General features: G+C 50.0%; 1 protein-coding gene and 1 long non-coding RNA gene across 2 annotated transcripts; one reads left to right on the forward strand and one right to left on the reverse strand.

Moving 5' to 3' along the window:
• The first annotated feature begins 13,093 nt into the window (after positions 1-13,093).
• On the forward strand, positions 13,094-14,050 carry LOC124686214. The gene is made up of 2 exons (XR_006997754.1): positions 13,094-13,489; positions 13,834-14,050. It is a non-coding gene; the product is annotated as an uncharacterized LOC124686214 (long non-coding RNA).
• A 7,256-nt stretch (positions 14,051-21,306) lies between these two features.
• On the reverse strand, positions 21,307-23,660 carry LOC124689478 (LRR receptor-like serine/threonine-protein kinase FLS2). The gene is made up of 2 exons (XM_047223002.1): positions 23,308-23,660; positions 21,307-23,259 (listed from the first exon to the last, which is right to left on the reverse strand). Exons 1-2 carry the CDS (start codon positions 23,658-23,660, stop codon positions 21,495-21,497), a joined length of 2,118 nt encoding a protein of 705 aa, XP_047078958.1. The 3' UTR covers positions 21,307-21,494.
• Between the last annotated feature and the right edge of the window lie 3,666 nt (positions 23,661-27,326).

A 27,326-nucleotide genomic window follows, 5' to 3' on the forward strand; every position in this document is an offset into this window, starting at 1 on the left:
TGAGTTCAGTTAAGAGAATAGAGAGAAAAGGCACAAGTGTGTGCGGTGCCACAAAAGTTCTCTGCGTGTTCTTCTTCTTCTACATACGTGTGTATTGCGAGTCATCTTCAACCTCTAGCCAGAACTATCATTTGGTATCAGAGCCTTTTCCGCTCGTGGTTCCTGTGGTGATGGCGGACGAAGCTGATAAGGCCAAGGCGACCGAGCTCGAGAAGAAGATGGCGGAGGAGAAGGACTTGCGAACTCCACCGAGGGCGCAGCTCACCGACGGCAGCGGCAGCAGCAGCGGTGGCGAGGTCCGCGTCGTCGAGCGTGTCATCCGGCACAGCGCCGTGGTGGCGCCGCCTCTCGTGCTGACCCGCACGAACTACTCCAATTGGGCGCTTGTGATGCAGGTGCAGCTGCAGTCCAACGGATGGTGGACGGCGATCGAGCCGGGCGTCTGCGACTACTACACCGACCGTGAGGCTCTAGGCGTCATCCTCCGAGGTGTGCCGCCGGAGATGTTGCGCACGCTGGCGGTGAAGAGTACCGCGAAGGAGGCTTGGGACACCCTCAAAATCATTTTTTCGATAAAGGGAATATATTAATATCAGAAGATACCAATTACACCCAGCCTCAGCAACAACGCACCGTCCTAATGACAATACGGATGCACACAGCCAAAAAAGAGAAAAGAAGCTAAGAAAAAAGAGTCCCGCCATAGCATTCCAGCCCTAGCAACAACAATACAACCACCACCATGACAACACCTGAACTCCAGACTCTTCAAAAGCGACGCCTCCAAGAAGGGAACGGTGCACCAACGCCGTCGTCGCCGATCAAAGATCTTAGGTTTTCACCCTGAAGATAGTCCGCGCATTCAAAACAATGCCTGTGCTGCCGCCCCCACTTTCATACTGCTGCTGCAAGCCCAGAACACCAAGCAAGTTCCTCACCAGCGCATAGACTTTGACCTCCATTGCTAGACCTCCCAATCCGGCCATCATGATATTCTCCGCCTCTGACTTCACCCAGGACCAAAGTCACTGTATGGCAAGAAAGAACAGAGCTTCGTGACGCCCCCTCCAAAACCAAACGGTCGGAATAAACTCATGGGTGCGCACGACCGAATACCACCACGTCCGGCAAACTCCAGGCAATATATGCACTGTTACATTCACCGGTGATGCCTTCCGGAACTCAACACTCCGGCCAGATCAAAGAAGGACACACTCAGGCAGACCTTCATCTTCGCGCAAGAGGAACCCTAGAACAACCACCTTTATTCAAAGCAGCCGCACCAACAGCCCCCACGCCATCGGCCGGCAGCAGAGGAGGAGACGACGTGCCGCGATCGAGGAAGGCAACCTGCTCGGCTACAGGCTTGGTGGGAACGGCCCAAGCAGCCGACTCGGCTTAGATCAAGCCGCCCTGCCACCGGAACCCCACCGCCGTCGTAGACCATCGCCGGCCGCCACACCTCCGCGCTGCCCACCGCAGCCCTCCTCTGCAGATCACCCAAGCCCGCCGACACCTTGCGCCCCCGCCCAGATGCAAAGCCGTACGTGCCCTCCTCGCCCTCCGCCTTTGGCGAGAAGGGTGCCGCCACCGCCGCCGGCGAGGGCAGCGGCAGCGGCCAGGCAGGGCCGGCGAGGGGCAGACTGGAGGCGGCGGCGCGGTTCCTCCGGGATCGCCCAGGCGGGGGCGACCCGGGAGGTTAGGGGGAGGCGGCGGCTAGATACCCTCAAAACCATGAGGTTGGGGTGCGAGCGCGTCCGTGAGGCAAGGGCGCAGACTCGCCGCACCGAGTTCGAGAACATCCGCTTCAAGGACAGCGAGAAGGTGGAGCAGTTCGCCATGCGCCTCACCGGCATCATGCATGACCTGGAGGTCCTCGGAGATGGCGTCACCGAGCTCAAGGCCGTGCAGAAATTCCTGCGTGTCGTGCCGAAGCGGTTCAAGCAGCTCGCATACTCCATTCAGCAGCTGCTCGACCTCAAGACCATGACGGTTGAGGAGCTGGCTGGCCGGTTCTTGGCTGTCGAGGAGGAGCTCGACATGGAGGAAGAGGAGGGTGGCCAGCACGATGGGACTCGCCTCCTCCTCACGGAGCAGGAGTGGCGTGCTCGTGACTGCAGCGGCGCCGGCAAGAAGAAGAACAACTTCGACATCCGCAAGGTGCGCTGCTACAACTGCCAAGACTATGGGCATTACGCGAGGGACTGCACCGAGCCAAGGAAAGAGGCGGCTCATCTTGCCATCGCGGACGTCGACGAGCATCCGGCGCTCCTCTGAAGGTCGTCATGGAGTTCCCAAATAAAGACAACAAGGTTAAGGGAGTGATTGTTGGAGTTAACCTTGTTGTATAGATTTCAATCTCATGTTTATTTCTGATTGCATGGCGTTGGTTTTAGTATCAGATCATTTTCTAGCTAGATATGTGCATGTAGTCATGGCAGAGGAGCAGACCGGCAAGAGAGCACAGCACCAGCGACAGAGAAAGTGCAGTACAGTGGCTAGTCGAGTACTGCATGCACGTCTTGCTAGAAGTAGTCTAGTGTTTGTTAGTGATAGCTACATGATTGGATCAGGATGGCTAAGTCAGAGTGGCCGCTAAGTTAGCTTCAGCCGTGTTAGTGCTGCGCATGTAGTTAGTGGTGAGTAGAAATCGGATCAGGCCGGTGTTGGCTTGGACGAGTCTGCATGTTTCCCTTTATAAGCATTTGTGTTCAGCTGAGTTCAGTTAAGAGAATAGAGAGAAAAGGCACAAGTGTGTGCGGTGCCACAAAAGTTCTCTGCGTGTTCTTCTTCTTCTACATACGTGTGTATTGCGAGTCATCTTCAACCTCTAGCCAGAACTATCAGACCTGATAAATAGTCATCAGTGTGATGTCCATAGCTGAATCCTTGACACTGGCTAACCATTCCAGAAGCCAATTGGATAAATCGCCCTGGTTGCGCACGTCCATGGGTGGGTTCAGAGCACATGCGGCATCATGTTCCTTGATGTGATTCCATACCTGTTGTGCATGAGGGCATTTCCAAAACCTGTGTAAGATAGTCTCTTCCCGCCCACATGCTACACAGCAAATACCCGCTTTTATCTTCCGCCGTTGAAGTTCGGAACCCACAGCCAGACCATTGCGCAAAAGCCGCCATATATGGACTTTGACCTTTCCTGGGATATTAGCACCCCACGGAGCCAGCCATCCTTTGTGTTCACTGATGTCGAGGATTCTGCCTTGCCAGCTTTGAGCTTCCATTGCTGCATTTGAAAGTGATACGCTGATCTAACCGAGAAGTTGTCGTTCTTCGTGAAGTTCCATGCTGGACAGTCACACACATTTGGCCCTCCAATGGCTACTTTCTTAATATCCTGCACGTCAACGTCATGGAAGATTTGTTGCAGTTTGTTAGTGTCCCAATTCAGTCCATCTTCGGTTATCAGCTCAGCAACTTTCTTTACACAATCAGCAGGTACCTCCGGTCCGACCCAGTGGTCGTTGAGAGCCACCTCTTGGAATCCAGTTGCTCGACCAAATATCCACTGTGCTATTGCTTGCTCCGAACATATCCGTTCACTCCTTACACTGATCTGACTGTTTGCTGGCTGCACTCTGCTAAATTTGTAAGAGCATCTCCACCGGTCCTCCCCATAGGCCTCCCAATAGCACTTTAGGGTCCTAGAGAGAGAAAGTGCTCACACGGACGGTCCCAATAAAGCGCCGGCCACTTTGAGACCCCAATAAAAGCGTCGGCACGCCTGTAGCAATCCCTTCGTGAAGGGAGCCGATTGGAAGCGCCGGCGTCCAATTTCTGCTGAAAAGTTGCATGTGCCTCACTTGTATGTGACATGCATGGTGCCGGCGTCTCTATTGGGCTAATTGGTGTGAGACGCGGTCCCCAAAGTCTAGTTGCATGCAGCCGGCGTTCCCCATAGCCTGCTGCCGGCATGCATGCCGGCGCTTTTCTGGGGAGTACCGGTGGCCTTCGTCAAACAAAATTCACCATTGTAAAAATTCAGAGGTGCACTTGGTGCTGACTTGCCAAGAAAAGTGATTGGACTGCCATGCTCGGAAGTAGACTACTCAATGTTAGAGCATCTCCAGTCGCGTCCCCCAAACCGTCCCCCAAACCGCGCCGGATCGAGCGTTTTGGGGGACGTGTTTCGTTCGTGCCGCATTTGGGGGACGTCGCTCCCCATCCGCGTCCCCCAAACGCCGCCCCCAAACATTTAAAATAATTTTTCTTGGCATTTTTATTTCAATTTCCACAAACTAATACATAATTGGGAACGTGGTTTACACGAAGACATAGTTTGGAACATGGTTTTCCACAAACTAATACATAGTTTGAACCATGGTGGACACAAATATAAAATATTACAAAGAAACTAAACCTAACTAGGCCGTGCATCGAAGGTTTCGTGTGTTCGCTGCTAAGAAAGAACACTCGAGGGCACACCCGAGTCACCTAAACCGGAAAATCCAGCGGGAGGATGGTGCCCTTGTTGGTTCTACCGATGAGGCGAACGAGCGGAAACCTCCGTGCACGTATTCGCTGCGAAGAAACAACACTCATTCGGTCGTCCTCCTCGTCGGTGCTATCGTCGTGGGAGTCCCTGTCGACGTGGTAGTCCCGGAGGCGGCGCCTCTCGTCGAAGACCTTGACGCTCATGTCCCCGTTGCCGAAGTAGGAGAACACGAGGATGAAGCCGGCTTCGAGGCCGTGGTGGCGCGCGAACTTCTCCCGGCCGATGTTGAGGTACATCTTGCCGCGCGCGTCGTAGATCGCCTTGACGTTCCACCGGCGGTAGCCGCACGAATGCTCCCGCGGATGCATCGTGCGCGGGCGTACGCCGCCGACGTACTCGGCGAAGGAGTCCGGCAGCCTCTTGATGCCGCGCGGGTCGCCCTTGAGGACGTGGACGAACTCGAACAGGACGTCCGGCTCCACGTCCATCTCCGACGATGAAGACGACGGCGTGGGAGGCGACGGCGAGCGTTCAGCTATGCCGCGGCCACGACCACGACCACGACCACGGCCGCGGCCGCGAGGTCGGCCTCCGCCTCTACCAGACATAGCGTCGAGTCTTGCTGAGAGATGGTGGCGGCTAGGGTTTGGGAGAGAGGCGCTAGGGTTTGTGTGTGAGAGGGACGATGAGAGGCGCCCCTTTTTATAGGCCGGAGGGAGGCGGAGGAGCGGTGTCGCTCATTAACGCCGGCACGCACAGCTAGGCGCAACGGGACGCGTCGCTGCGCCCTCTGCGGGAACTGCACCGTCGCTGCGCGCCAATAACTTCCGTCGCGAGGTAGGCGACGGTAATTTTGCTGATTTATTTATTGCTATATCGTTAGGTTTAAATTAATTGTGCCGCTGACGGGTCGGCCCCGCCACTCCCCGCCTCGCTTTTCGTTGTGTCCGGCGTCCCCGGAGCGTCCCCTGTGGGACGGGGACGGGCTCGGGGCGCCGGACACCGTATAGGGGCGCGCCGGACAAAAAGGGCTTTGGGGGACGCGGCTGGAACGCATTTTCTGTCCGGCGCGCCCCAAATCCCTTTGGGGGACGCTTTGGGGGACGCGACTGGAGATGCTCTTAAAATCTTGACCCCAGAAGAAGTAACCCCTAGTCTGGTTTGTGGAGATGGATCTGCCTATATATGCTCAAATTAAAGACGAAAAGACAGACCAGCCGACAAACAAGAAGATCAAACCGTAATGTCTCTTCATACTGTAAATTGATGTTATACAATTAACATAAACTTTGCAGTACCTTTGCAAGGCTAGGAGATGTATAGATCACCGTTGGCCCAGCTCTGGCCTGAGAGTGCGTGGCCGACACCCTGCATTGCAGCATCGACCGGCAGCGCGCGCGCTGCCGGGAAGTCAGTATCTGATCCGGTATTCCAGGATGCAGCTAGCGCAGGGATAGATATGTGTCCTGTGCCGCTGCGGGGCTGAAGAGATAGAAGGTCACGACGGCGGCTCAAACAAAACCGGACGACGCCGGGCCCTATCTATACTGGTACTAGACACACATACCCCATATTCAACGGCTCACTCAGTCACTCGTATGCATGCACCATCTGGCCACGCTAGTGTACACTATCGACACACGCAGCATTGTGCTCTGGCCGGGTTAACGTTCCTAATAATGAACTGGTCCATCCATCAGACATGGTAGGGGCATGTAGGAGCAGTGGTACACATGCACGTATTGCAACCGCACGGCACGGCCCGTGCATCCCATGATTGGTTACGACACACCAAGCAACGTTACGAAACATTTCTTGGCCGCCGCTTTAATGCGTCATGTCCGATGGCCCACTACAGGAAACACATAAGGTGTCGATCTTAGCCTTCTTCAAAAATTTCGAAATATTTGATTTGCTTGACTCGTTAATCGGACAAGGGACATATTCAACTCTAAGCATGCTTAATCTTAGGTCAAACTGCATAATATATCGAAATTCATGTTTATTAATTTTATTAATAACTAGAAGAAATAATGTATGGTCATCTAAAAGGATTTTATTTTTTTTGAAATTTATAACATTTTCTTTTTTTTTAAGAAATCAAAGGCAATTCCATGGGGTGCGTGGAGCAAAAACAATACCTAGGCCAGCCTCGCCATCTAGGTGTACCAGCCTATGTCGACGACTTAACCTACGCCGATGGTTGCTGTCGGCCTAGCATGCCCTACGCCGACGGCTCCCTCGAGTCAGTGGCCATGTTGTTGGGCTGCCCTGGCTTGGGTCAACAGCGACACGCCCTGACAAAAAGCCATCGGCGTAGGTAATGGTTGTCGGCACCATGTCTGCTTCCTGTAGTTACTAAGGCCGGCAATCGGGTCGGGTTTGACCGGGTCGACCTCTCCTAGACCCATGCCCATTTAACAAATGGGCGAGGTCCGTGCCCATGACCCTGCCCATGGGTCTAAGAGCATACCCAAGCCCACACCCATCGGGTCACCCGACCCAACCGGGCACCCATCGGGTCTATAGACAACCCATCAAATAGCAACATCTTAGCTTTGCAAAGCCATCATGTTATTTACAAAACATTTTCCATTAGAATTCATGCGCGCAGGAGACACTCCGTCCAGGCAACCGAAAACAGATCACACTCAAGTTTAGGGTACTTGGTTTTGCGGTTCCTTATATAGGCAACTATCCCTACGTTCATTTTTCTCTTGGTGGGGTGGTACTAACTGGAAGACTACCGATCCATGCATCACTTCAAGAGCTAGTGAGGCACCGTGCCAGTGAAAGGCGTGGAAGCCATGTCATATTTTGCATGGGCCAGTAGGAACTAGGAACTAGCTTTGGCACAAAACAAACTTAACAGACGTTTAAGTCTAGTGTCTTCTACCTAGCAAGCAAGTGTTTGCTTTTGTATGTGGTATCAAGTGAATTTACATCAAATAAAAGACTAATTGTTATATAGAATATATATTTATTTAATTATCAATACTAATCGGACGACCCATCGGGTTACCCACGGGCACAACCTTATGTCCATGCCCTATAACTAATCGGGTTACCCATGGGTACGACCAATGGGCGAAATAGTCGACTCATACCCTACCCATTCGGGTCGGGTGCCCATGGGCGCCCAAACCCATGGGCAAGATTGCCGGCCTGAGTAGTTACCATAGGTCCACTGTTTGTACCTCGCCGAGGATCTCATCACCATCTGGATCGACTCACGACTCACGGCATCTCTAGCCTATTTCGAACACATAAAAAAATATCCAGTTAGATCATCCCACGGACACAAATATGATCCATGTCCTATTTTTTGTTTAGGTCAGGTTGTTCAGGGTGACCTATTTTGTCCACCCAATACCCACATGTGATAGTCTAAAATTTCTTTGTCTAGTTCAACAACAATTTGATACAGATTTGACAGGCAATTTAACTAGCTGTTATCAACAAGCACTACGATGCACCCATCTAGAAGTGTAAACGTGCCCATGGGGTTACCATGAAGCTCAGCTCATCTCGGCCATTGGATTGAGAATTTACATTGCGTCCCCATTGTCGGATCGCAGTGTGTCTTTTTTTAACCTCATGAACAGTATATTTTGAGAATTGCCAGACACACAGGTCTTGTCATTGCTGATAGGCCCTTCCGCTCCTAGTCCCAAACTTCATCTTACAAGAAACATTTTTGCGGTCTACATCAGAACTAGGCACCGCCTGCAAGAACTGCGAACGCATATGCGGAATTTGCATCAGTGATACCTTAATATGTGCAAGGAGAACCAAAGATTCATCGTGGCGGATATCCCATATGAATATTACTTCCGAAGGGAGGATCTCCATATTGAGATTTCTGAACTCTTACAGTTATTCAATTTAGACGCCCTCGACAAATCTCTCATGAGTTTCTATTGCTTGTAAGTTGTTGACTACATATAAGTTCATCTTCATTTCATATACTCATTATATCCTTATGTACTCACTTATGCAGACTGAAGATCGATGAATGCAGAAGAAAGAACATAACCAATAATGGGTTTATTGACCCAGATAAAGTACATCATGACACAGTAAGGGATAAAGACGAAGAAACGGGGGGGGGGGGGGAACCTACTAAGGGGTACTTCTTGACGCCGGCTCGTTCTTGACGCGCGCCGGCGTCGACGTCGCCTCCTTCTTCACCGGCGCCAAGGATGGCCTCGGCGCCGATCCGGAAGACGACGAGCTGGCAGCCATGCGCCGTGGCCGCGGACGTTTCCCGGCGGCGGCTCGCCGATGCCCTCGATGCAGGGGCATCGTGAGCACTGGGAAGTTTCCGCCCTCGATGTGCGCGAGGACGTTCGCCAGCGTCCTTTCCGGCGCGCTCCACCACCGTCGGCGACCCGCGGCGTTGTTACGTGTCGCGGCGAGCGGAGCGGCCTATATAGGCGCGGCTGGCGCGGGGGATTAATGCCGCGTGGAATGCGACGCGTCCGCGGCGAGTTGACCGGCGGCAGCCTTTACTGCGCGCGGAAGACGATGCGTGCGTGGAAGACGATGCGCGTGTCGCTGACCGGTCGGGGGCCACCTCCGCGGAGAAGACGAAACGAAAGCGCGGGAGAGATTTCTCGCCGTTTCGCGCGCTTTCGCTTCGTCCGGAGTCGCCGAGCGCTCCCTGGTAGGCTGCGGTTGGCGTGGGCTCGCCGGATGGATGAAAGCCCAAATCCGGGGAAAAACGAGGAACCGGGGGCGCGACTGGGCCATTTTTCGCCATCCGGATGTAAAAATGGCTCGCCGGGGGCTGTTCGGGAACGAGTGGAGATGCTCTTAGTACTCGTTGCAATCAAGGAGCCGGATGCCGTACAAGTCGAGAGGCCACTGGTGCGATGGTACCGATCGATGGAAGGAGACGTGAGGTACAGATGTTTTCATTTTGTTTTCTTCTGGGAAGAGAGAGACGGACGTGCATGGGACGTGACATCCATGGTGGCCACGGACAATGAGCGCTCGATCCGTTGCTATCAGGCCATCTCCAACCAAGCGACCCATCTCGCGCCTGCGCGTCTGGATGGATCGAAACGGACAAAACCGCGGCTCAGCGCGCGGACCCATCTCAAAAATGGATGGCTGCAGCGTCCGGGATGACCCAAACCCGGCCCAAATCTAGGACGAGAAGCTGGAGTGGAATCCTCACGCGTATAGGCCACCCGCGTCGAGTGAAATCCACGCCGCTCGCGTCCACCCTGGCTCGCATGTCATAGACATGAATAATCTTTTTCATTAAAAAGTACCCATTACATTTTTTGTCTACTACTTCTATCCTAATACGTACGGGGCCGACGGTCTCGCCGGTGACTCCTCGTCGGCTCGACGTCGGGGCCGTGGATTTCACTTGATGCGGGTGGCCTATACGCGTGAGGATTCCACTCCAGCTTACGAGCTGGGTGGCACGGCGGAGGCCTTCATACTCCCCCTTTCCGTCCGCGCGCCTCGGGCGCGCTCGCGCTCCGCCTCCTGCGGCGGCACCATCCGCTTCCCGCATAGCTCCGGCTCCGCCGCAGGCTGCGCGTTCCACAGCGGTGCGCGCCTCCAGGCGGACGCGGCCGGCGGCCTGGGCCTCGTGGTTCTTGTTCCGCCGGCGCATGCGCTCTTGTCGGCCGCGCTCCGTCGACGCAGCAGCCTCCCGGGCACGCCGCTCGGGCGAGGGCATCTGGATGAGGTGGCGGGCTGCTCGCATAGCGAGCAGCTCGTTCTTCTGCCCGAGGAGGTCGCCTAACCGGTGGCGGCCGGCCCGGCAGGTGGCCCCGTGCTCCTTCGTCACGCGCGTGAGGTCGGCGAGACGCTCCTCGATGGCGCCGTTGATGTTCGCCAGCGCGAGGTCTCCTCGTCGACGGGCACCTCCTCTGCGGCGGCCGCCCCCTCCTCCGCGGCCTCGTACAAGCCGTCCGCGGTCTCGTGCCAGCTGTCCGCGGTCGCCTCCACCATCTCCGCGTCCCCTTTCTTCTTCGCCGCCGCCTCGGGAGCGACGCGGAGCGCCTCGTCGTCGGCGACCCACCGCGAGTCCGCGCGCTCCTCCTCATCCGTCCGCGGGAACCTGGCCCGGGCGGCGAGGGAGAGCTTGGCCCACGTGGCCTGCAGGGTGTGCGGCATGGCGATGGAGAGGGCGCCGGAGAAGGTGGAGGGGGAGAGGACGGCGGAGCGGGTGTTGTGATGCGGTCTGTGACCGCCGCCGTCTTTTATAGCCGGCGGCCTGGTGGGAAACTTGGGCGCGAGCGCGCGCCAAAACTTTCCCGCGCGTTCCACCGCCCACCATTGTTGTCCCATCGAGGCCTGCCTTGACGCAGCGCCGCGCAAGAAAGACGAACCACGTGGCGTCTTTTGGATCGCCTCGTTGGATGCAGCGTGCGACCCGAACGGACACGCGGACGCGGACCGCTGTCCGCTCAACCACCCAAACAGCCTAAAATAGAAGACCCAGCGCGTTCATTTGGGTCGTTGGGTTGGAGATGCCCTCGGCAGCCCCTACCTACGAACAGCGGCCCATTTATGTCGATCCCACTGCATGCCCTCGAACGAACGGAATCGACGTTGCTCTGTCACACTACCTCACGTGCCGGTATTGCCGGCACATTTCTTGCCGGCACTTTAAAATATGCCGCTGATGCTAGTGATTAGAGGCATTTTTTTGATGAGTGCCTCAAATTATCATCTAATTACTGGCATATGTTAGGAAGTGCCGTTAATGTTGATGTATACTGGCCTTTAGTAAAAATGCCGGCATTTCCCCCTCCCCAAATATTTTCTGAAGGGCCTAAGTGCAAAATTCGAACAGACTTTCCCGACCCGAATCAACTCCTCTCCCGCACCTACCTCTCTGTCGCGACCTTGGTTCCTCGGTCCCCGATACCCGCCGTCTCTCGCCGTCGTGCCGTCCAACGCCGCCGCATCCTCCGCCTCCACGCACTGAGCAAACTTCTTCGTAGGCCCCTCCACCGGATACCTACCAGCGCCCCGCCTTTCTGCCCCCGAGTGCGGCGTGGCGGCTAACCCTAGGTGTGGGGTTCGGCACGGTCGCCGCCGCGGTACCGCGCCGCCGCTCCCATCGACGAAATCGAAGCTTCCAGACCCCACGCACGCGGCGGCGACCCGCGCCGGGAGCGGAGGGCATGGCGGAGCCGCGGAGGGTCTCGTTCCGGGACGGCCGCCTCGCGTCGCGGAAGGCGGAGGAGGCTGGTAAGCGCAGATCCCTCGCTACCTCCATCGGGGCGCTAGCTCCTCCCGTTGCCTGATGGATTCACTCCCCCTGCTATGCTGTGGCTTTGAGATTTCCTGGCCTCGTTTTGGTTGGGGTTTGGATGGGTTTGCGCTGCGGTGAGCTGCAGGTCATCGCCGGGACGTTTCTAGCGGTAGTACTAGTAGTAATTTTTGGCGGACTGGTCGCGAGAATCGCGCGCGTGGGAGGTCGTAAATCACGGCAGTCCCCGGCGTGGTTACTGCGCGATTTGCTGAAATTAACTCCTGCTTTGCTTACTGCTTCTACTGCTACTATTGGTGAAATTAACTGAGTCCCCGGCGTGGTTACTGCGCGATTTGCTGCGCAGCTATATCTTTTCCTACTGCTTCTGTTGGTGAAATTAGCAGTGTCGTACTCTACTTCTTAGCCGAATGTTCGATGCAATGTTTTTCTAGAGGATATTGTGGTCTGTGGTGCCCAGATTACCACACGGTTCGATGTGAGTTGAACCTCGATTCTTCAAAAAAAAAAAGTTTTTACTGTATTGTACTTCGGTTATTCCTGAAACTGCCACTCTGTCCTGCTCCAAGCACTGAACATTCGTACACAGTAGAAGAGAGTGCAGGTTTAGTTTCGATGACGATACATGCTTTAATTTCTCAACTAAAGAAAACTTTAACCAGCTTGTCCAGTTGGATAGTTCTACACTTCGTCTCTAATCCCAAAAAAACACACACGCTCTTGCTGCTAGATTACTGCGTTTCCTTGCATATAAAGTCAATGCCATGTCCAATGTGCAGCAATTTGCAAATACTACATCAAGTCGAGGTCTGTGTAAATTTCTTTGGCTGATTCTACTTTTTTGTTGCTTTGCTTTCTGCAAGCATGGAGACGGCACCAGGCCGCAGCCACGAGCATCGTCCATTCCCATCGACGATGAGGGGCACTCATCATCTGGTGAGTCCACTAATGTGTTTGGGATTTGATGTTCAGTTGCATACATGGATTAGTCTTCAAATCTAGCCCCTATCGTGCAGTTCATTAGTTGATCCATTCAACTCTGATTTGGGGATAATTGTTGCCCACGATGTATTCGTTAAAATGCCTACACCCACCATTGATTTGTTCGTTAAAATGCCCATACCCACCATTGATATGTATTTATGTTCAAATGGTGTGATCTTGTTATCGAATTTATAGTTGCCATGAACATGATTCATTATTAGTTGATATGAGGCACAATCTCTAGTTGTTACAAACTGTATATGCAATATGTAGGTTTTGAAGAACAGTAAGCATTGCGGAGCGTGCTGATGGCTTTGATCAGCATTGCGAGTAAGATACATTTTCATTGCTTGTGTATTCTTCATTGCTTGAGCATCACATTGAAGTATTTTAGTATTGCTTGACCTGGAATTGTCGCATTGTTCTCAGAATGTGTTACGTGGACAGTCTCTCATTATCTACTTTGCATCCAGTTGCAACAAAAGAAGCGTATGTGCTCTGGCTTTCTACCGGTTGACTAATGATCTGTATGAGGAACACTATTATCTCTGTCTCATTCTTTCCTCTGAATCAAGAGAATACCATATCTCCGGCTATATCGGATTCGGTATCACTACTAAAAAGGGAGGCAACAAGGGCATTTTTTCTAAGCAAGCAGCAGATGTCCAACATTTGCTATCAAGGTAAACTATTCTCAGTTATATGGTTAAACTATTTTCAGTTATGTATCCATTATTGTGATGAACAAGTCAGTTTTCAGGATCTTAGTCTAAGCACTTCTACGATATTACCATAACAACTGTCAGGTTCGATTGGCTTATTTTTCTTTGGTGAGGGCTTCCATTGTTATTACCTAGATGGCTATTGTCAAGCTCTTATTTTTATTTATAGCAGTTTCTTCGGTTAGTAGCTTAGTATGTTTGTATACCTACCTATAAATATGACAGCAAGTTGCAGAATTTCCAAAAGCAATTTTAGTCCACGCCTTGATTATAAATTATCGATACCGACTTGTGTTGTTTATGTTGGGTTCATAGGTCAGGTGTTACAAACCTGCTCTTATCCAGTTCTCGCACATCTTTTTACGTGGATTTTGCTATCAAAATCTGTCCTCGTGGCCCTGGATTTCCTTTGTGTTTCTTTTATATAGGTGGCAGATGTTGAATTCAATATAGCCAGTGAGAAGTTCATGCTAAAAAGGTGTACGGGCTCTACATGTGGTATTGTTTACTCCCGCTGGGACCTCAATTTACTCTTGGTCGCGATTTAGTGTGATACCAGCAGACTGAGTTGTATTTGTGTTTGGCTAAAAATGTGGAGTTTTCCTATGTGTTACTATACACAATATTGCAACTTTGGTTTATTCATAATTTTGGAAGTGGCCTAAAGTTCTTATACCTTGGACTTATTCCATGGGATGTTGTGTTGTCTGCTTGCGTAGAAACTGTAAACTGAATTGTAGTGATTAAAAATGCCAGAATGAGTTCTGATGCGGATGCAAGACCACGGAGGAGGCAAGGCAAGGGAACCCGTATTGGGCGTTGAATTATTTTTCATTGGACTGGGATTAGATCGCACATCTCTAGTGAGGAGGGAATGCACTTGAGGTCGAAGAATGCCGTTGGAGAGACCAGAGGTTGCCGTGGTGGTGCTTGCCGGAGATCACGGCGAGATGCTCTGCTTGGGAGAGGAGACCTTGCCGGCGAGGTTGGGGACGAGCTGCTGGTTAAAGATCATGTAATGATTTTGTAATTTAGACGCTACTTGCAAATGTTGGTTCCATATCCTATAATTTAGATGTCTGGCTACAATTTTAATGCATGATCAGGTTACTCGTGTTTGATTAAAATACCAGGCAATATGATAACTCGCATATATTTGTGCAAGCACTATGATTATTGCTTTGTTTTGAATAGTGCATGTAAACATAATCAAAGGCATTGTTGAAAACAGCCTTCAAATGTAATATAAGGCATCATTGAAAAGTGTAGTCAATTTTTTTTATGGCATCTTGAAAAGTGCCACCAAAAAGATTCAATGGCATTTTTAAAAATGCCAGGAAAAAGATTTCGTGACATTTTTCGAAAAGTGCCGGCAAAAAGATTCTATGACATTTTCGGAAAGTGCCATCAAAAAGATTCCATGGCATCTTTCAAAAGTACCGGCAATACTAACTAGCGGCATTTTTGGAAGTGCCTTAATATACAATTAGCGGCACTTTTTTAAAAATGCCGGTAAAGACCTACCTCGACTGGAATAAACGCAGCACTTTTTTTTGTGCCTTGAAAAATCTTTGCCGGCACTTTTGGTGTCTTTACCGGCACTTTTTTGTGGCGGCAATCTGGGTACCTGACGCAGTGTCAGGTGGGTCCGCATGAGGCCTCTTGCTGTCTCAGGGAAGAATGGTACCAAAAGAAGTAGCGAAAAGTCACGATCGAGCTACGCAAGTAGCAACGTCACCTCCTCGTGTACCACTGTACTACAAATTGCACGTCGTGTTAAACTGTGCGTGCGTGGGCTCAAGATGGATTAGCCAGCCAGCTTTGCACATTCATGCACAATGCACGCACCACGCACGTAGTATCATGCTGTAACGCTCAATCGAGAGCGCAAACAGCCGTGCATGTAGCCTCGGCTTCAAAGGGACGGTCGAGCTGGCATAGGCCGTGTCCATGACCGACACTGATCACTGCCTGCATGCAGCACCGACCAGCTGCCGGAACGGGAGAGCGTCGATGGGGAAGTTGTACTATCACACAGCAGATCCAACGCCTGACTCACTCGCTTACTCTTGTGCACCGTCAACCCCCAGCTGCTGCATCTCCATGCTAGAGTACACGGAACATAGCTTGGCCGGCGCGCTGACCGCGCGCGATGTGGTATCTCCAGCACGCGGGCTGGAGACCCATCCACCGATGGTCACAGTCGGCAGGCACAAGGTATATAGGGCGCGGTTGGTTGTCTGCATCAGATTCCTATACCACTGGCGCAGCGGGAAGGAGTCCCCTGCGCGTCGTAGATGGACCATGAATCATAAAAGTCACGTTGTTTGGTGGTCTGCATAGAGTTTTTTTCGGTCCCGTTGAGATTTGGGCTCTGCCCGTTTGGTACGTCGGTTGGCGTTATAGCAGCCCCGAACGGCGGCCATGTTGTTTGGTTGCAACCTAGAATATGTTTATGCTTACTTCTTACCTTACCTTCGGTGGTGAGGTTACGAGTGATCAAAAGCACAAGCAAGAATACAATTCACAGTTTAGGCAAACATAGCACTGATCATAATTCAAACACGGTCATAGTTCACGACACAGGCCGATCATAGTTCACGACACACCATAGACGATCATAGTTCAACAGACGGCATGAACAACAACTACACACAGATCTGGTAAGCTTCAGACATGACTTTGGAAGACGACACACCTGGTGGCGTCGCCATGGTAACGACACATGGTCATCACCTCAGTGCAGGTGTGGTCGAAGATGACCACATTGTACTGGAAGGTGAACACCTTTTTGAAGACGAGGAATTGGCCTATCTGCAACTGATGAGCGACGGCGAAGGCTGCTCATCCCTGGTCGATGTATGCGTCATTGTCTTCTCTCACCGTAGCCATCCTCCAGTAGCAGCCAATATTGGTGGTGACGATGATGTTCGAAGGGATTTCTCCGAACCACCTGACGAAATCATGAGGGATCCGTAGCCGCTTGAAGGTGGGCCTAAAGACGATGCGCAGGAACTGGTCCGGCCCTACGTCTGTCTGGAAGTGGCCGACGTTTGCCGCCCTTCGTTTCATGGACGGTCCCTCGTCGGGGGTCTCAGGTGACCCAAGCTTGAGCTTCTCAGTCTGCCACAAGAACACATGCCATTAGAGGTGTGCTTGCTCACAAGTATATAGATGAAAACGAACATTGGAAAAATGTGATGCCTCATACATTGGATCACACGGCAGCTCAAGGGACTGCCCTCAAACTAAGTCTAGTGTGCAAGTAATCACACACACACACAACTAAATTTGAGGGTAGCACCTTGCTTTCCAGTGTGCCATTGTTCAATCATTGGCCAATGCACTAGACAAACAAAATGAGGCCTCATATATTGGATCACACGGCAAGCAAAGGGACTGTCCACAAACTAAGTCTAGTGTGCAAGTAATATGGCACACACGACTAAGTTTGAGGATAACACCCTGCCTTCCGTTGTGCCATAGTTAAATCATTGGCCATTGAACAACTGAAGAAGTACAAACATGGAAAGCAAAGTAGCATAGGACTCATACAATGAGCACATATGGAGGAGATGTTTGATCTGAACCAATAGCATGGTGATGTTCAGTCATGCCATAGGTTCTGATCAATCATCTCCTCACACTATGATTACCGGTTACAATCATCGGCCTAGTTCAATCAGAAACTGCACAATCTACAACAAACTACCGCGACTCATTCCGCACATCAATCTCAACATGCTAAACCCCAGCACAAAAAACCCTTCCCCACTTTGCATGCACTGTAAGATCTGCCAGTTTCAGCAATCCAAAGCCCGATCTAGGAAGGATCTACCGTAATCCGATACTAGAGTAACAGATCTAAGCAAATCGAGACCATGAAAAGCAAGAACTGGACAAGAACATCAATAAATGGGGACGAACACCTTGCAAACGTCAATCCGACCGCTATCCTAACGGAAACCCTAGCAGATTTAATGTGCATGTCGTCGGAAATGCCCGAGCATGGCATGTTCTGCCAGAACGAGTACGAAGGTGAGAAGGAGAGGTCATTGCCGCCATTGTTCCGGCCGGGGACGAGCTCGAGGTCGCGGGCGAAGTCGAGATACCGATGAAGACTGCGGAGCAGATTGCAGCCGATGTCACGGTGCTGCTCGCCGAAGTCTCCTCCTCCGGTACCGGTGCTCCTCCATGCGGCGGTGCGGCGGATTGGTCGGCGGGAGGGGAACCGCCGGGTGATGTGACAGTTTAGGGGAGGTTGCGAGTGAGAGGAAGGAGAGGGAGCGGTGAGCCTAATTATGGCGCGTGTTCCCGAATGGACGCGGCGTTTCCGCCTCCCTTCTCCACGCGTGCAGGTTTCTGGCCGCAACGGGCCTGACCCTGGAGAAACTGTCATTCCGGGCGTTCCTCTAGGCCTGTCCCGGGGTGCTTTAAAACCCGGTTCATGCAAGAACGTATTGGGCTGCAGGCATTCAAACGGACCGAAATTTGCTGGGCTGATGCGAGCCAAGATCCATACAGACTACCAAACGTGCCAACGATGTCCAGTGCGTGATCTAAACGGACAAATTGTCCGTGCGTGATCCATTCCAATTCCCAAGATCAAATTTCGTCGAGATTTCGTTCGAAGTGCACAGTGAGACAAAACATCATCACCTCCCTGCTCTCACTTGCCCCAACTTTTCCCATCTTTTTCCAAGGACACCGCCAACCACGTCTGCCGGGCGTCTGCTTGCACGAGTTTGCCCACCTCCACCGCGCGCAACATCGACGAGGCCGACGCGCGTCTTCCGACGAGGCTCGTTGCGCGTGGGAGGCGGCGCCCGCTGGTCCTCGCTCCCCCGTGTTCAAGGACATGGACCGATGCACGCGCGCATGCCCACTGCGCGCGCGTCGTGATGGCGGGAGGTGGCGGTGCACGGCGTTAACGAGGCCGCGCGGTTGCGACCTGCTACGGCGGCTTGAACCGAGCGCGCGTGCCGGTGAGGCTCGTCGCGGCGGCGCTGGACTGAGAGTGAGACAAGCAACGGCCTAGCTAGCTAGCCGGTGCGTTCTTCCGCGAGCGCGCGTTGCCGTACAACTAAAACTTTGGTTCAAGCAGCACTGGTGATTGCAGTCGCGACCCACATGGACAAGTATGAAAACAATGCCAGCATTTGTATTCACGAGAAGACCCAACATGATCACTAAAATTTTGGTTCAAGCAGCACTGGTTGCACTCGCGACCCACATGGACAAGTATGAAAACAATGCCAGCATTTCTATTCACGGGAATACCCAACATGATGAAAACAAACCCGCTAGAGCCGTCTCTTTTTTTGCGAGACACAATACAGACTTAGACGCTCGCATATACGCACATACACTCACCATTATGAACGCACGCACACCCTACATTTATGAGCACCTCTGAGAGACCGCGTCCAAGAATTATCATCCGACGAGTCTTAAAATTGACGAAATCACCACATACGTCTCGCTGTCAACGGAAATATCGCGTCCCACTAAAAAATATTCCGCCTTTAATGAGACACCAAAATGTCAAACATAAAGTTTAAACTCTGATGAACTGGAAGTGTCATTGCTTTCATAACCATCCATCCACAGGTTGGTTTTTACTAGTGGCGTCCTTAATATCGTTACTATGCATCAAGGTCATCAACTAGTAATGAACCGGTCCATCCCTCAGCAGCTAGCATGGGCCTGGCGCGCGGTAGGGGCAGTACTACACATGCACGTTTTGCAATCGCATTGACCCCATGATTCGTTACGTCCAACGTTACAAAACATTTGATGGCCGCCGCTTTAATGCACCGTGTCCCCTGGCAATCGGTACACTGTTTTGTCCATCGTCGTGGTTGCTCACACACTGACACGCTCCATCGACGAGCTCAGTCGCGTACATGCATATTCCTGCATGCATATAGCTCATCTTTTTGGACAAGTCTACAGCGTGTGATAACTCACAACGGTGGGAATGGGCCACGCTAATCCATGGTTCATGGGCCAGTGGGACAAACAATTCAGGGCCGTTGGTACGGCAAATCCTATGCACCGCCCTTTGCATCGTGTATGGATGCGCCGCGTAACCTCTACAGCCTGCATTGCTCTAATGGGCCGGGCCCATTTCCAGCATTAACGCTTCTCCCGCCTTGTTTTGGTCCTCTGATGACCCTGATGTGCCGACGCCGGAGGAGAAGGCGGCGGAGCAGCGGGTCCTCGTCGAGTCTTTCGAGACGCTGAAGGACGAGGCCGCCAACGCGAGGTCGGGAGCGATGCTCGCAAGAGGACGCGGCGGCGCACCGAGCCATAGCGGCCGCGTGGGAGGCGGCGGAGAAGCAGGCGACAGAGCGACGCAACGACGGTGTCGGCCCATCTGGAAGCAAGTAGTTTAGGCCTATAGATCTACTTTGTATAGTTTTTATGCATTTTTATGTACTATTTTGAATGTTTTTAACTATGTTGCAATTTAAAAAATGGGTCGCCCCGCTGGGAGCACACCCAGACGCAAACGGACGAGCGAACAAAATATGTCCGCGGGACGACGCAAACGAACGCTCGCGATCACTTTTGGACGTCCGAAATGCGTCGCGCTGCTGGAGACGCCCTAAGCCATACTGGCAGATCGATGACAAGCATCGGAAAGACTGCCATTGCTGAGAGGGCATGCCTCACGAGAATGAGCCTGTCTCCGAGCCAGAGGTGCAAATGTTTCAACGATTTTAGCTTTGAGCAAAGCTTGTCAAAGGCATCTTGCAGATCAACTTTCCTTAATCTTTTGTCAGATAAGGGAATGACCAAACATTTGCACGGAAAGGAAGCGATTTGATAGCCGAAGCAGCTAGCAATATCTGAGATGTCGAGGTCGGTTGTGACAATGTTGAAACTGCTCAATATCTCTTTTATTCATGTATGTTGTTGCTATAGTGGCCGGGGAAATCTTGGGTCGGTTTTGGGTGCTTCTTGTGCTCTCAGAAAACACAATCAATTGAATATTATGAATTGTCGAGAGAAACAGAACCAGAGCTGGAAAAAGCCTAACCATGGGGGTTCATCATGACCCACTAGTACAAACGGTATTGACAGGTGCATTAATTCATTACACAATGTTCACATGACGCGCCTAACGGTCACATGTCGCGCCAAACGGGGAAAACAAAATACACACATACGAGCAGAATGCGATAAATATTTTTGCACCTTCATTTATTCATACAGCCCGGTCACACTAGGCACCAGCATCACGGTAACATAGTTTTGTTGAATGTCCCACTCAACCCGTGGCCTTTCCTTTCATCCTGCCCAAAGTAACAACCACAAACACATATGCATTGTCGTAAACCTTGTCGAAGAGGCGGAAATAGGCAACTCTCCATGCTTTCTTGAATAGCAGAGCGCAAAACACGATCCACATGCCAGCAAAAAATCCAGACCCAAGGCCAAAGTAAAAGAACAACACTGACTCAGAAACCTTCTCCCTTTTATGTTGATTCACATGCTCTAGTGTATTGTCTCCCGAGCAATTCCTTTGAAGAGGGTGGCCGCACAGACCAACGTTGCCAGTGTATATGGATGGATTTTCCATATACAAGGTGTCAAGTTGACTTCCAGGTGGTATTCTTCCTTCGAGATTGTTATATGACAAGTCCAAGGAGCTTAAGTATGTCAAATCAGACAAGCTTGTCGGGATTTCGCCAGAAAGGTTGTTCATTGACAGGTCTAGTGATTCAGTTGATTTCATCAGCCCAATCTTCGCAGGAATTTCCCCACTCAGCTGGTTCCAAGATAAGTTCAAATTCAACAATCCGTTAAGACAAGTTATCCCATCTGGAATTCCACCGACTAACTGATTGAGCGATAGGTCAATACCGACCACATCAAAAACTCCAAACCCATACTTTAGTTCTTGGCGCTTCATCACAACCGAAACAACCTCTGTAAAGTCACCCACAGCGCCAATGTACCATTTAGCCAACTCAACCCCATTCCTTCTTGTATGTTTTTGGGACATTGCTGTTAAATTTGACAAAGACCATGGTATAGCACCAAACATATTGTTTCCCGCTAAACTCAGTTGACGGAGGCGTCAAAGGTTTGTGATACTAGTTGGAATTTTTCCATGAAACAAGTTGTGGCTTAGTTGCAGAAAGCGCAAATATACCAACTCTCCAATCCACTGTGGTACCTCTCCATACAAATTATTCCTTGACATATCCACAAAGGCCAAGTTCGAGTAGTTTCGAAGTGATGATGGGAACTTGCCAGAAAATCTATTATTATTTAAAAGGAGGAAAACCAAGTTCGGCTCCTGAGAACATTGAGGAAATTCTCCCTCTAGAAAGTTGTTCGATAAATCTAAGACAATTAGTCTTCCCAACTGGCAAATGGATTTAGGAATATGGCCTATGAAGTTATTGGAGGATACAATGAATTCATATAAGCCTAACTGAATACCAAACTCTGATGGAAGAGGACCTCTGAAAAAATTATTCGATAAATCCAAGTGCAATAACTTTGTTAGAGTAACTAGGTGTTCATTTGTTATCATGCCATCCAGGTAATTGTTTCTAAGGTCTAGTTCTGTCAAATTTATGAGCATACCAATCTTGGATGGCACATGTCCAGTCAGAAGGTTATTAGAAAGACTAAGGTAACCTAGATCAGTGCAACTAGCTATCTCCATTGGTATAGGTCCAGTAAGTTGGTTGCTGGAAAGAGAAAGATACCCCATTTTAGTGCAATTCCCCAACCATGGTGGTATAGGGCCAGTGAGATGGTTGTAAGAAAGTGAGAGGTAACGTAATCTAGTGCACAACCCTATGCCCAACTGTATTGTTCCATTAAAACTATTGTATGAAAGGTCAAGATATTCTAATCTCCCCTGTCGCGCTGTCCATAGGGGTATAGGTCCAATAAGATTGTTATTGGACATTGATATATACTGCAAACTAGTCAAATTCGCTAGCTCTGGCGTTATATGCCCAGTAAGATGGTTGTTAGAAAGGTCAAGGTACTCTAAATAAGACAAATTTCCTATGCTTAGTGGTATTGATCCTGAAATGTTATTGTAAGGAAGGTGAAGCCTAATTAAGCTATTTAACTGACCCAATCCAGCTGCCATTATTCCATTCATATTGTTGCTCTTCAAACTCAAGTATTTGAATCTGTTGGATGGACATTGTGGCAGATTCTCTAGAAACTTTGTAATGTTTCCAGAGGATAGACTTCCATCAAGCACTAGTTCTTCCAAATCACAAAGATTTCTCATGTCAACTGTCATTGTTGCCTTGTTACATGTGGTCACTCCGTAATCGAAATCCAGACTGCATGGAAAAAATAGATGTTGGAGGGACGTCATATTTCCTAGTGCGTTAGGAAATGGACCATGAAGAGAGGTTTCAGAGATGTCAATGTATTTGATGCTTGTTACATTCCAAAACCAAGCGGACGCAACTGGATGACCGAAGTAGTTATAGGAGAGATCAAGGTGGTGAAGTTTTGTGAGATTTTGGTGTTCAAGGAACTGGTTTGCACCTGATAGTGAGCACGAAGCAAGACCGAGATACTCCAAAGATGGAAGGTTATTTACCACAAGAGACCAACCAGCAGCAATTGAGCTGAGATTCATACCACTCATATCAAGATACACCACCAGAGGTAGGTGGGTTAACCATGAGATGTCTGTTGAGTACATGTCTGAGCCGGAGAGGTCGAGGTATTCCAGCTTGGAAAGGTTCCCAAGCTGTGGAGGGACTGTACCATTGAATACCATGAAGGAGAGATCGAGATGCCTCAAGTTCTTTAGAGAACCCAAGAACTTGGGAACACCACCATTAGGCCCAGTAAGACATCACTACGAGAAATGCTGCACGGCGACGCATATTTTTCCCGTAGTGCATGTATGGTTCAGATTGAGGTATTCAATTTGCTCTAGAGATAGCAAGGATGGACTTATCTGGCCGTCTAAATAATATCTTCCGTGAAGGTCAAGCTGGATGACATGGCCGGTCGTGCTTCTGCAGGTGATGCCTTCCCACTGGCAGCAATTCTGGCTCTCATGTTGCCACGACACGAGGTAGTCGTCGATGTCGTAGAGGCCGTGCTTGAAGGCCAGCAAGGCGTCCCTCTCACGCTCTATGCAGCTCGCGCTGGCCTCATGTGCCGAACGTGCATGGGCGTCGAGAAAGAAGCTGCTCCAAGTCACCGCTGCTGCCGCGAGGAGCAAAACGAACTTGGCGAGGGAGCGATACATGGTGCAGATCGATAGTGGTGGTGGGTGGTCACTGATCAGATCGGTGCAGCTTCAAGTAGCTAAATAGAGCTGCGTGTGGGTGGATGTGGTAGCCTGGTAGCTTTCCACAGTTGCCACTACTAGTTAAGTGCGGTCAGGCGTGTGTGGAAATAATTCGTGACTTTGGAAGTCGTCGTTCAAAAGTTGTATACTACTATACAGAAACACGGCGTGGAGGTCGTACTTCATTAGTCCTGCCCCGGCTGGCCGGTCAAGTTCGTGGAGGTCATGGCACCACAAGCCGCTGGCCACAGAGTGCCAACTATTTGTGCGTCTGGGTGTCCCTATAGGATGATCGCAGCTTGGCAATCTTTAGCAGATTGAGTGCGAGATCGCTCTTTGGTGGTGTAGACCGCGCGTCGTCGGTCAGCTGAATCCACCAAGGAAATTCGATCGGGGCGGCAGTCCGCGCGCATGCCGTGTAGCGGTTGAATAATTCCCCGCTCGCAGCAGGTGGTCCAAATAGCTCCGGTCCTCTGATTTTTCTCAAACTACAGATGTTCTTCCTTACCTTCTCGTTCAGTAAACTACCCTAATTAACCCCACGCAAACTCTTGCTTCGCCCGTATCGCCAGGTTGGATGGCAACCAGCAGCCACGCGCGGATGTGGCCGCACATCGCTCAAGACCATGATGCGAATCTATGATTGGAATATTTTGGGCACCTTATGTATCCTAGAATTCCATGTTCGTATACATTTGAGATGAAGAATGTTACACGCATTTTTTTATCAGGATATTTGTAGACCCATCACTTTAGAGGGCTCCCTACAGGATATTTATAAATCTTATAAAACAGATATGAACACATACACACACATGCGCATATATACACACCACAATTCATTAATGGCACAAATTAATCAGCGGAGTTCATTTATTTTGAATCAAAGATGGTTCGGTCTACAAAATGTTATTAGCCTTCATCTCATTAAAAAATACAATTTGAAAACATTGTACCATAACATTTAGCAACCTATTCAAAACTATTCTTATGTTGATAGAATAAATTTTAATTAAATTAAAAAAATTCAGTATAAATAAAAGATGGTCATTTGCTATTTGAACTTGCGCCCGGCTCATTAATTACTTGTGTTGCCTCTCGGAGTGGGAAGTTAATAGTAGTAATTTTCATGTAAGCGCCCGAGCTACCGCCTGTCACTCTCGCACCAAAAATTTTGGTCTTCTTCCAATCCATAGCAAACTCTTTACGCATAGCAATGGCGAGGATTTCCATAGTCCAATCAACATTCGACTTAAAGACTTTTAATAGGTTTCCTAATTCCATTAACTTTCACCTTTTGTGGAGTTTTTTCTATCAGCTGAGAATTCTAATTTCTTTAATACATATTTCATAAATGTTTGTCTAGCTCACGTCTTGCCATAGTTCTTCATTCACGCTTTCGCAACTATTCACTGCCTCTTTACAATTGATAGCTTCTTGGAGCATTAACTAGGAGTAGAATTTGCAATGGGTTGGATTATCATAGAATATTTTTCTTCTTAAAGGTAAAGTTAGAATAAATGTAGCGACCAGTGATACACATACATCCTAGCTAATCAATCTCGAGAAAGTTAGGTATCACATAATTATTCACAATACATGAAAAATAAATAAATCTCTAAGGAAAGACAACAAACTGGTTCTTGCATTTTTTTTGTCTCCATTAAGAGCAAATTTAGTGGATCCCGGATATCCGCTCAACTTGAAATAACCACCAATTTTCGGTTTTTCGAGAAAAAAATGACCTAATCAGATCCTGAAAAGTGGCTAGCTTGGATTTTTTTTTTTGAGGGTGTTGGGTATTTTGCCTGGAAATCTGGATATAGCATGATTAGAGGCTCGCATTTCCCGTGCTTCAGAGCCTCCGACTAAGGCGTGATAGTCGGCGGGTTTTTAGATTCCAGAAAATTAAAAAGGAAAACAGAGTTGTTTCAGGTTTTAAATTTTGGCGTAAAAAAATTCAAATCTGAAAATTTTTAAAAATCACTCTCTCTAGTTTTAAACTCCCCCCTCATCTACCTCTTCTCCACCTTATCCCTTCCTCCTCTTCCTCTTCCCCACCTTCTCCCCTCCTACTCTTCCATTTCTCCACCTTCTCTCCTCCTCTTCCACTTCTCCACCTTCTCCTCTCCTCCTCTTCCACTTCTCCTCCTTCTCCCCAAAAAGACGAGCACCACCTCCGACGATGGAGACCGCCTCCTCCACCCACATCCGGCGCCCTGCTCCGCCTCCTCCTACGCACCACCTCCGGCGATCGCCTCCTCCACACCACCTCCAATGACAGTGACCGCCTCCTCCCCGCACCAACTCCGGCGACGGCGACCGCCTCCTCCTCCGCATCACCTTCGCGCGACGGCGCCCGCCTCCTCTGCACCACCTCCGGCGACGGTGACCGCCTCCTCCGCACTATCTCCTCTCGTCAATGCCACAAGGATACGACATGGAATCGACTGATTTATTTTAGTTTTTAGGGTGTTTTCTGTAAAATCACGTGGACAGCTGGGCAATGGTCCCACTTTTTAAAAAAAATTGCGAAAAAATCACAGTAGCAGCGGACCGTACTGGCGCACGCGACTTGTACCTGCCATACTAGTCGCGTGCCGGGTTCACATCCGACTAGTAAGACTTACCACTGGCGAGGTACCAGTGGCGGGCCAGGGCCCATGGCATCATGGTGCGCAATTGCTATTTTGACTTTTTTTTTTAATTTTTTTGGCAGCAAAATATATAACCTTCAAAAGTTCCAATTTTTTTTGAGGGATTTAAAAGAATCGTAAATGGCCATAGGATATTGCAATCGGATGTAACTTAACTTTTGCTGAAGATACATTTTCATATTTTTTCCTCATAGGTCGTATACAAAATCTAGAGCCATTTTACCAAAACATGACGCTATTTTGCAAAATTTGTTAAAATTCATATTTATTAATTTTCCTAACAATTGAAATTTTAAAGCTCTATCTTTTTTCTTTATTTTTTCAAAATAGAAAAGACGATCTCGGGTCCAGTTTGGGGAGCTTACCAGTGGCGCACAAAGGTGATTTTTGGAACCACTTAATGGTGGCGCACCAAGGTGATTTTTGGGACCACTTACCAATGGCACACCATGTCTTGGTGGGCCACATGTATCTTAAAATTCCTACCCACATTAGACACACTTGTGACGCACCATAAGTCATGGTGCTGGTGTATAGCAGTGGCGCACAACAAATATAAAGCGCTAGTGCTACCAAACCTAGGATTAGTAGTATTTTCCTACTAGTGGGGAGATAGCGATGAGGGTAACAACGTCACATGGACCGACAACTCCGCACGCGAACTGAGCGCCCAAGGAAATTTGGGGTGTTTCCTCTTCCAAGTGACAGTGACACAAAGCCCGGCAAAGCGGGACCGCGGAGAAACCAGTGCTCGGGAACCCTCCCTCAAGAAGGCGAGCGAAGTTCCCGAGACGGAGGCTAGCTCAAGCGCCGCTACCGGTTCCTGGGATCCTTAGGTTCCCTAGAGGGACATGGGCAGGTGTAATATCCCAGGTAATGGGGTTACAAAAAATAGAGGAAACAGATGTGTGCATTGCATTCATGCATAGAAAATCTGGGGAATTTTCGCGCTTTAAAGTAAAACAAT

The sequence above is a fragment of the Lolium rigidum genome, chromosome 2 (assembly GCF_022539505.1).
Source record: "Lolium rigidum isolate FL_2022 chromosome 2, APGP_CSIRO_Lrig_0.1, whole genome shotgun sequence".
Taxonomy (NCBI): Eukaryota; Viridiplantae; Streptophyta; class Magnoliopsida; order Poales; family Poaceae; genus Lolium; species Lolium rigidum.

What these genes read in the sequence shown, in the direction of transcription:
- LOC124689478 (XM_047223002.1), bottom strand. Translation starts at nt 23,660, where the DNA reads ATGTATCGCTCCCTCGCCAAGTTCGTTTTGCTCCTCGCGGCAGCAGCG. An exon ending in TACCTCAATCTGAACCATAC is followed by an intron (nt 23,260 to 23,307) that starts ATGCACTACGGG and finishes TTTCTCGTAGTG; the next exon opens with ATGTCTTACTGGGCCTAATG.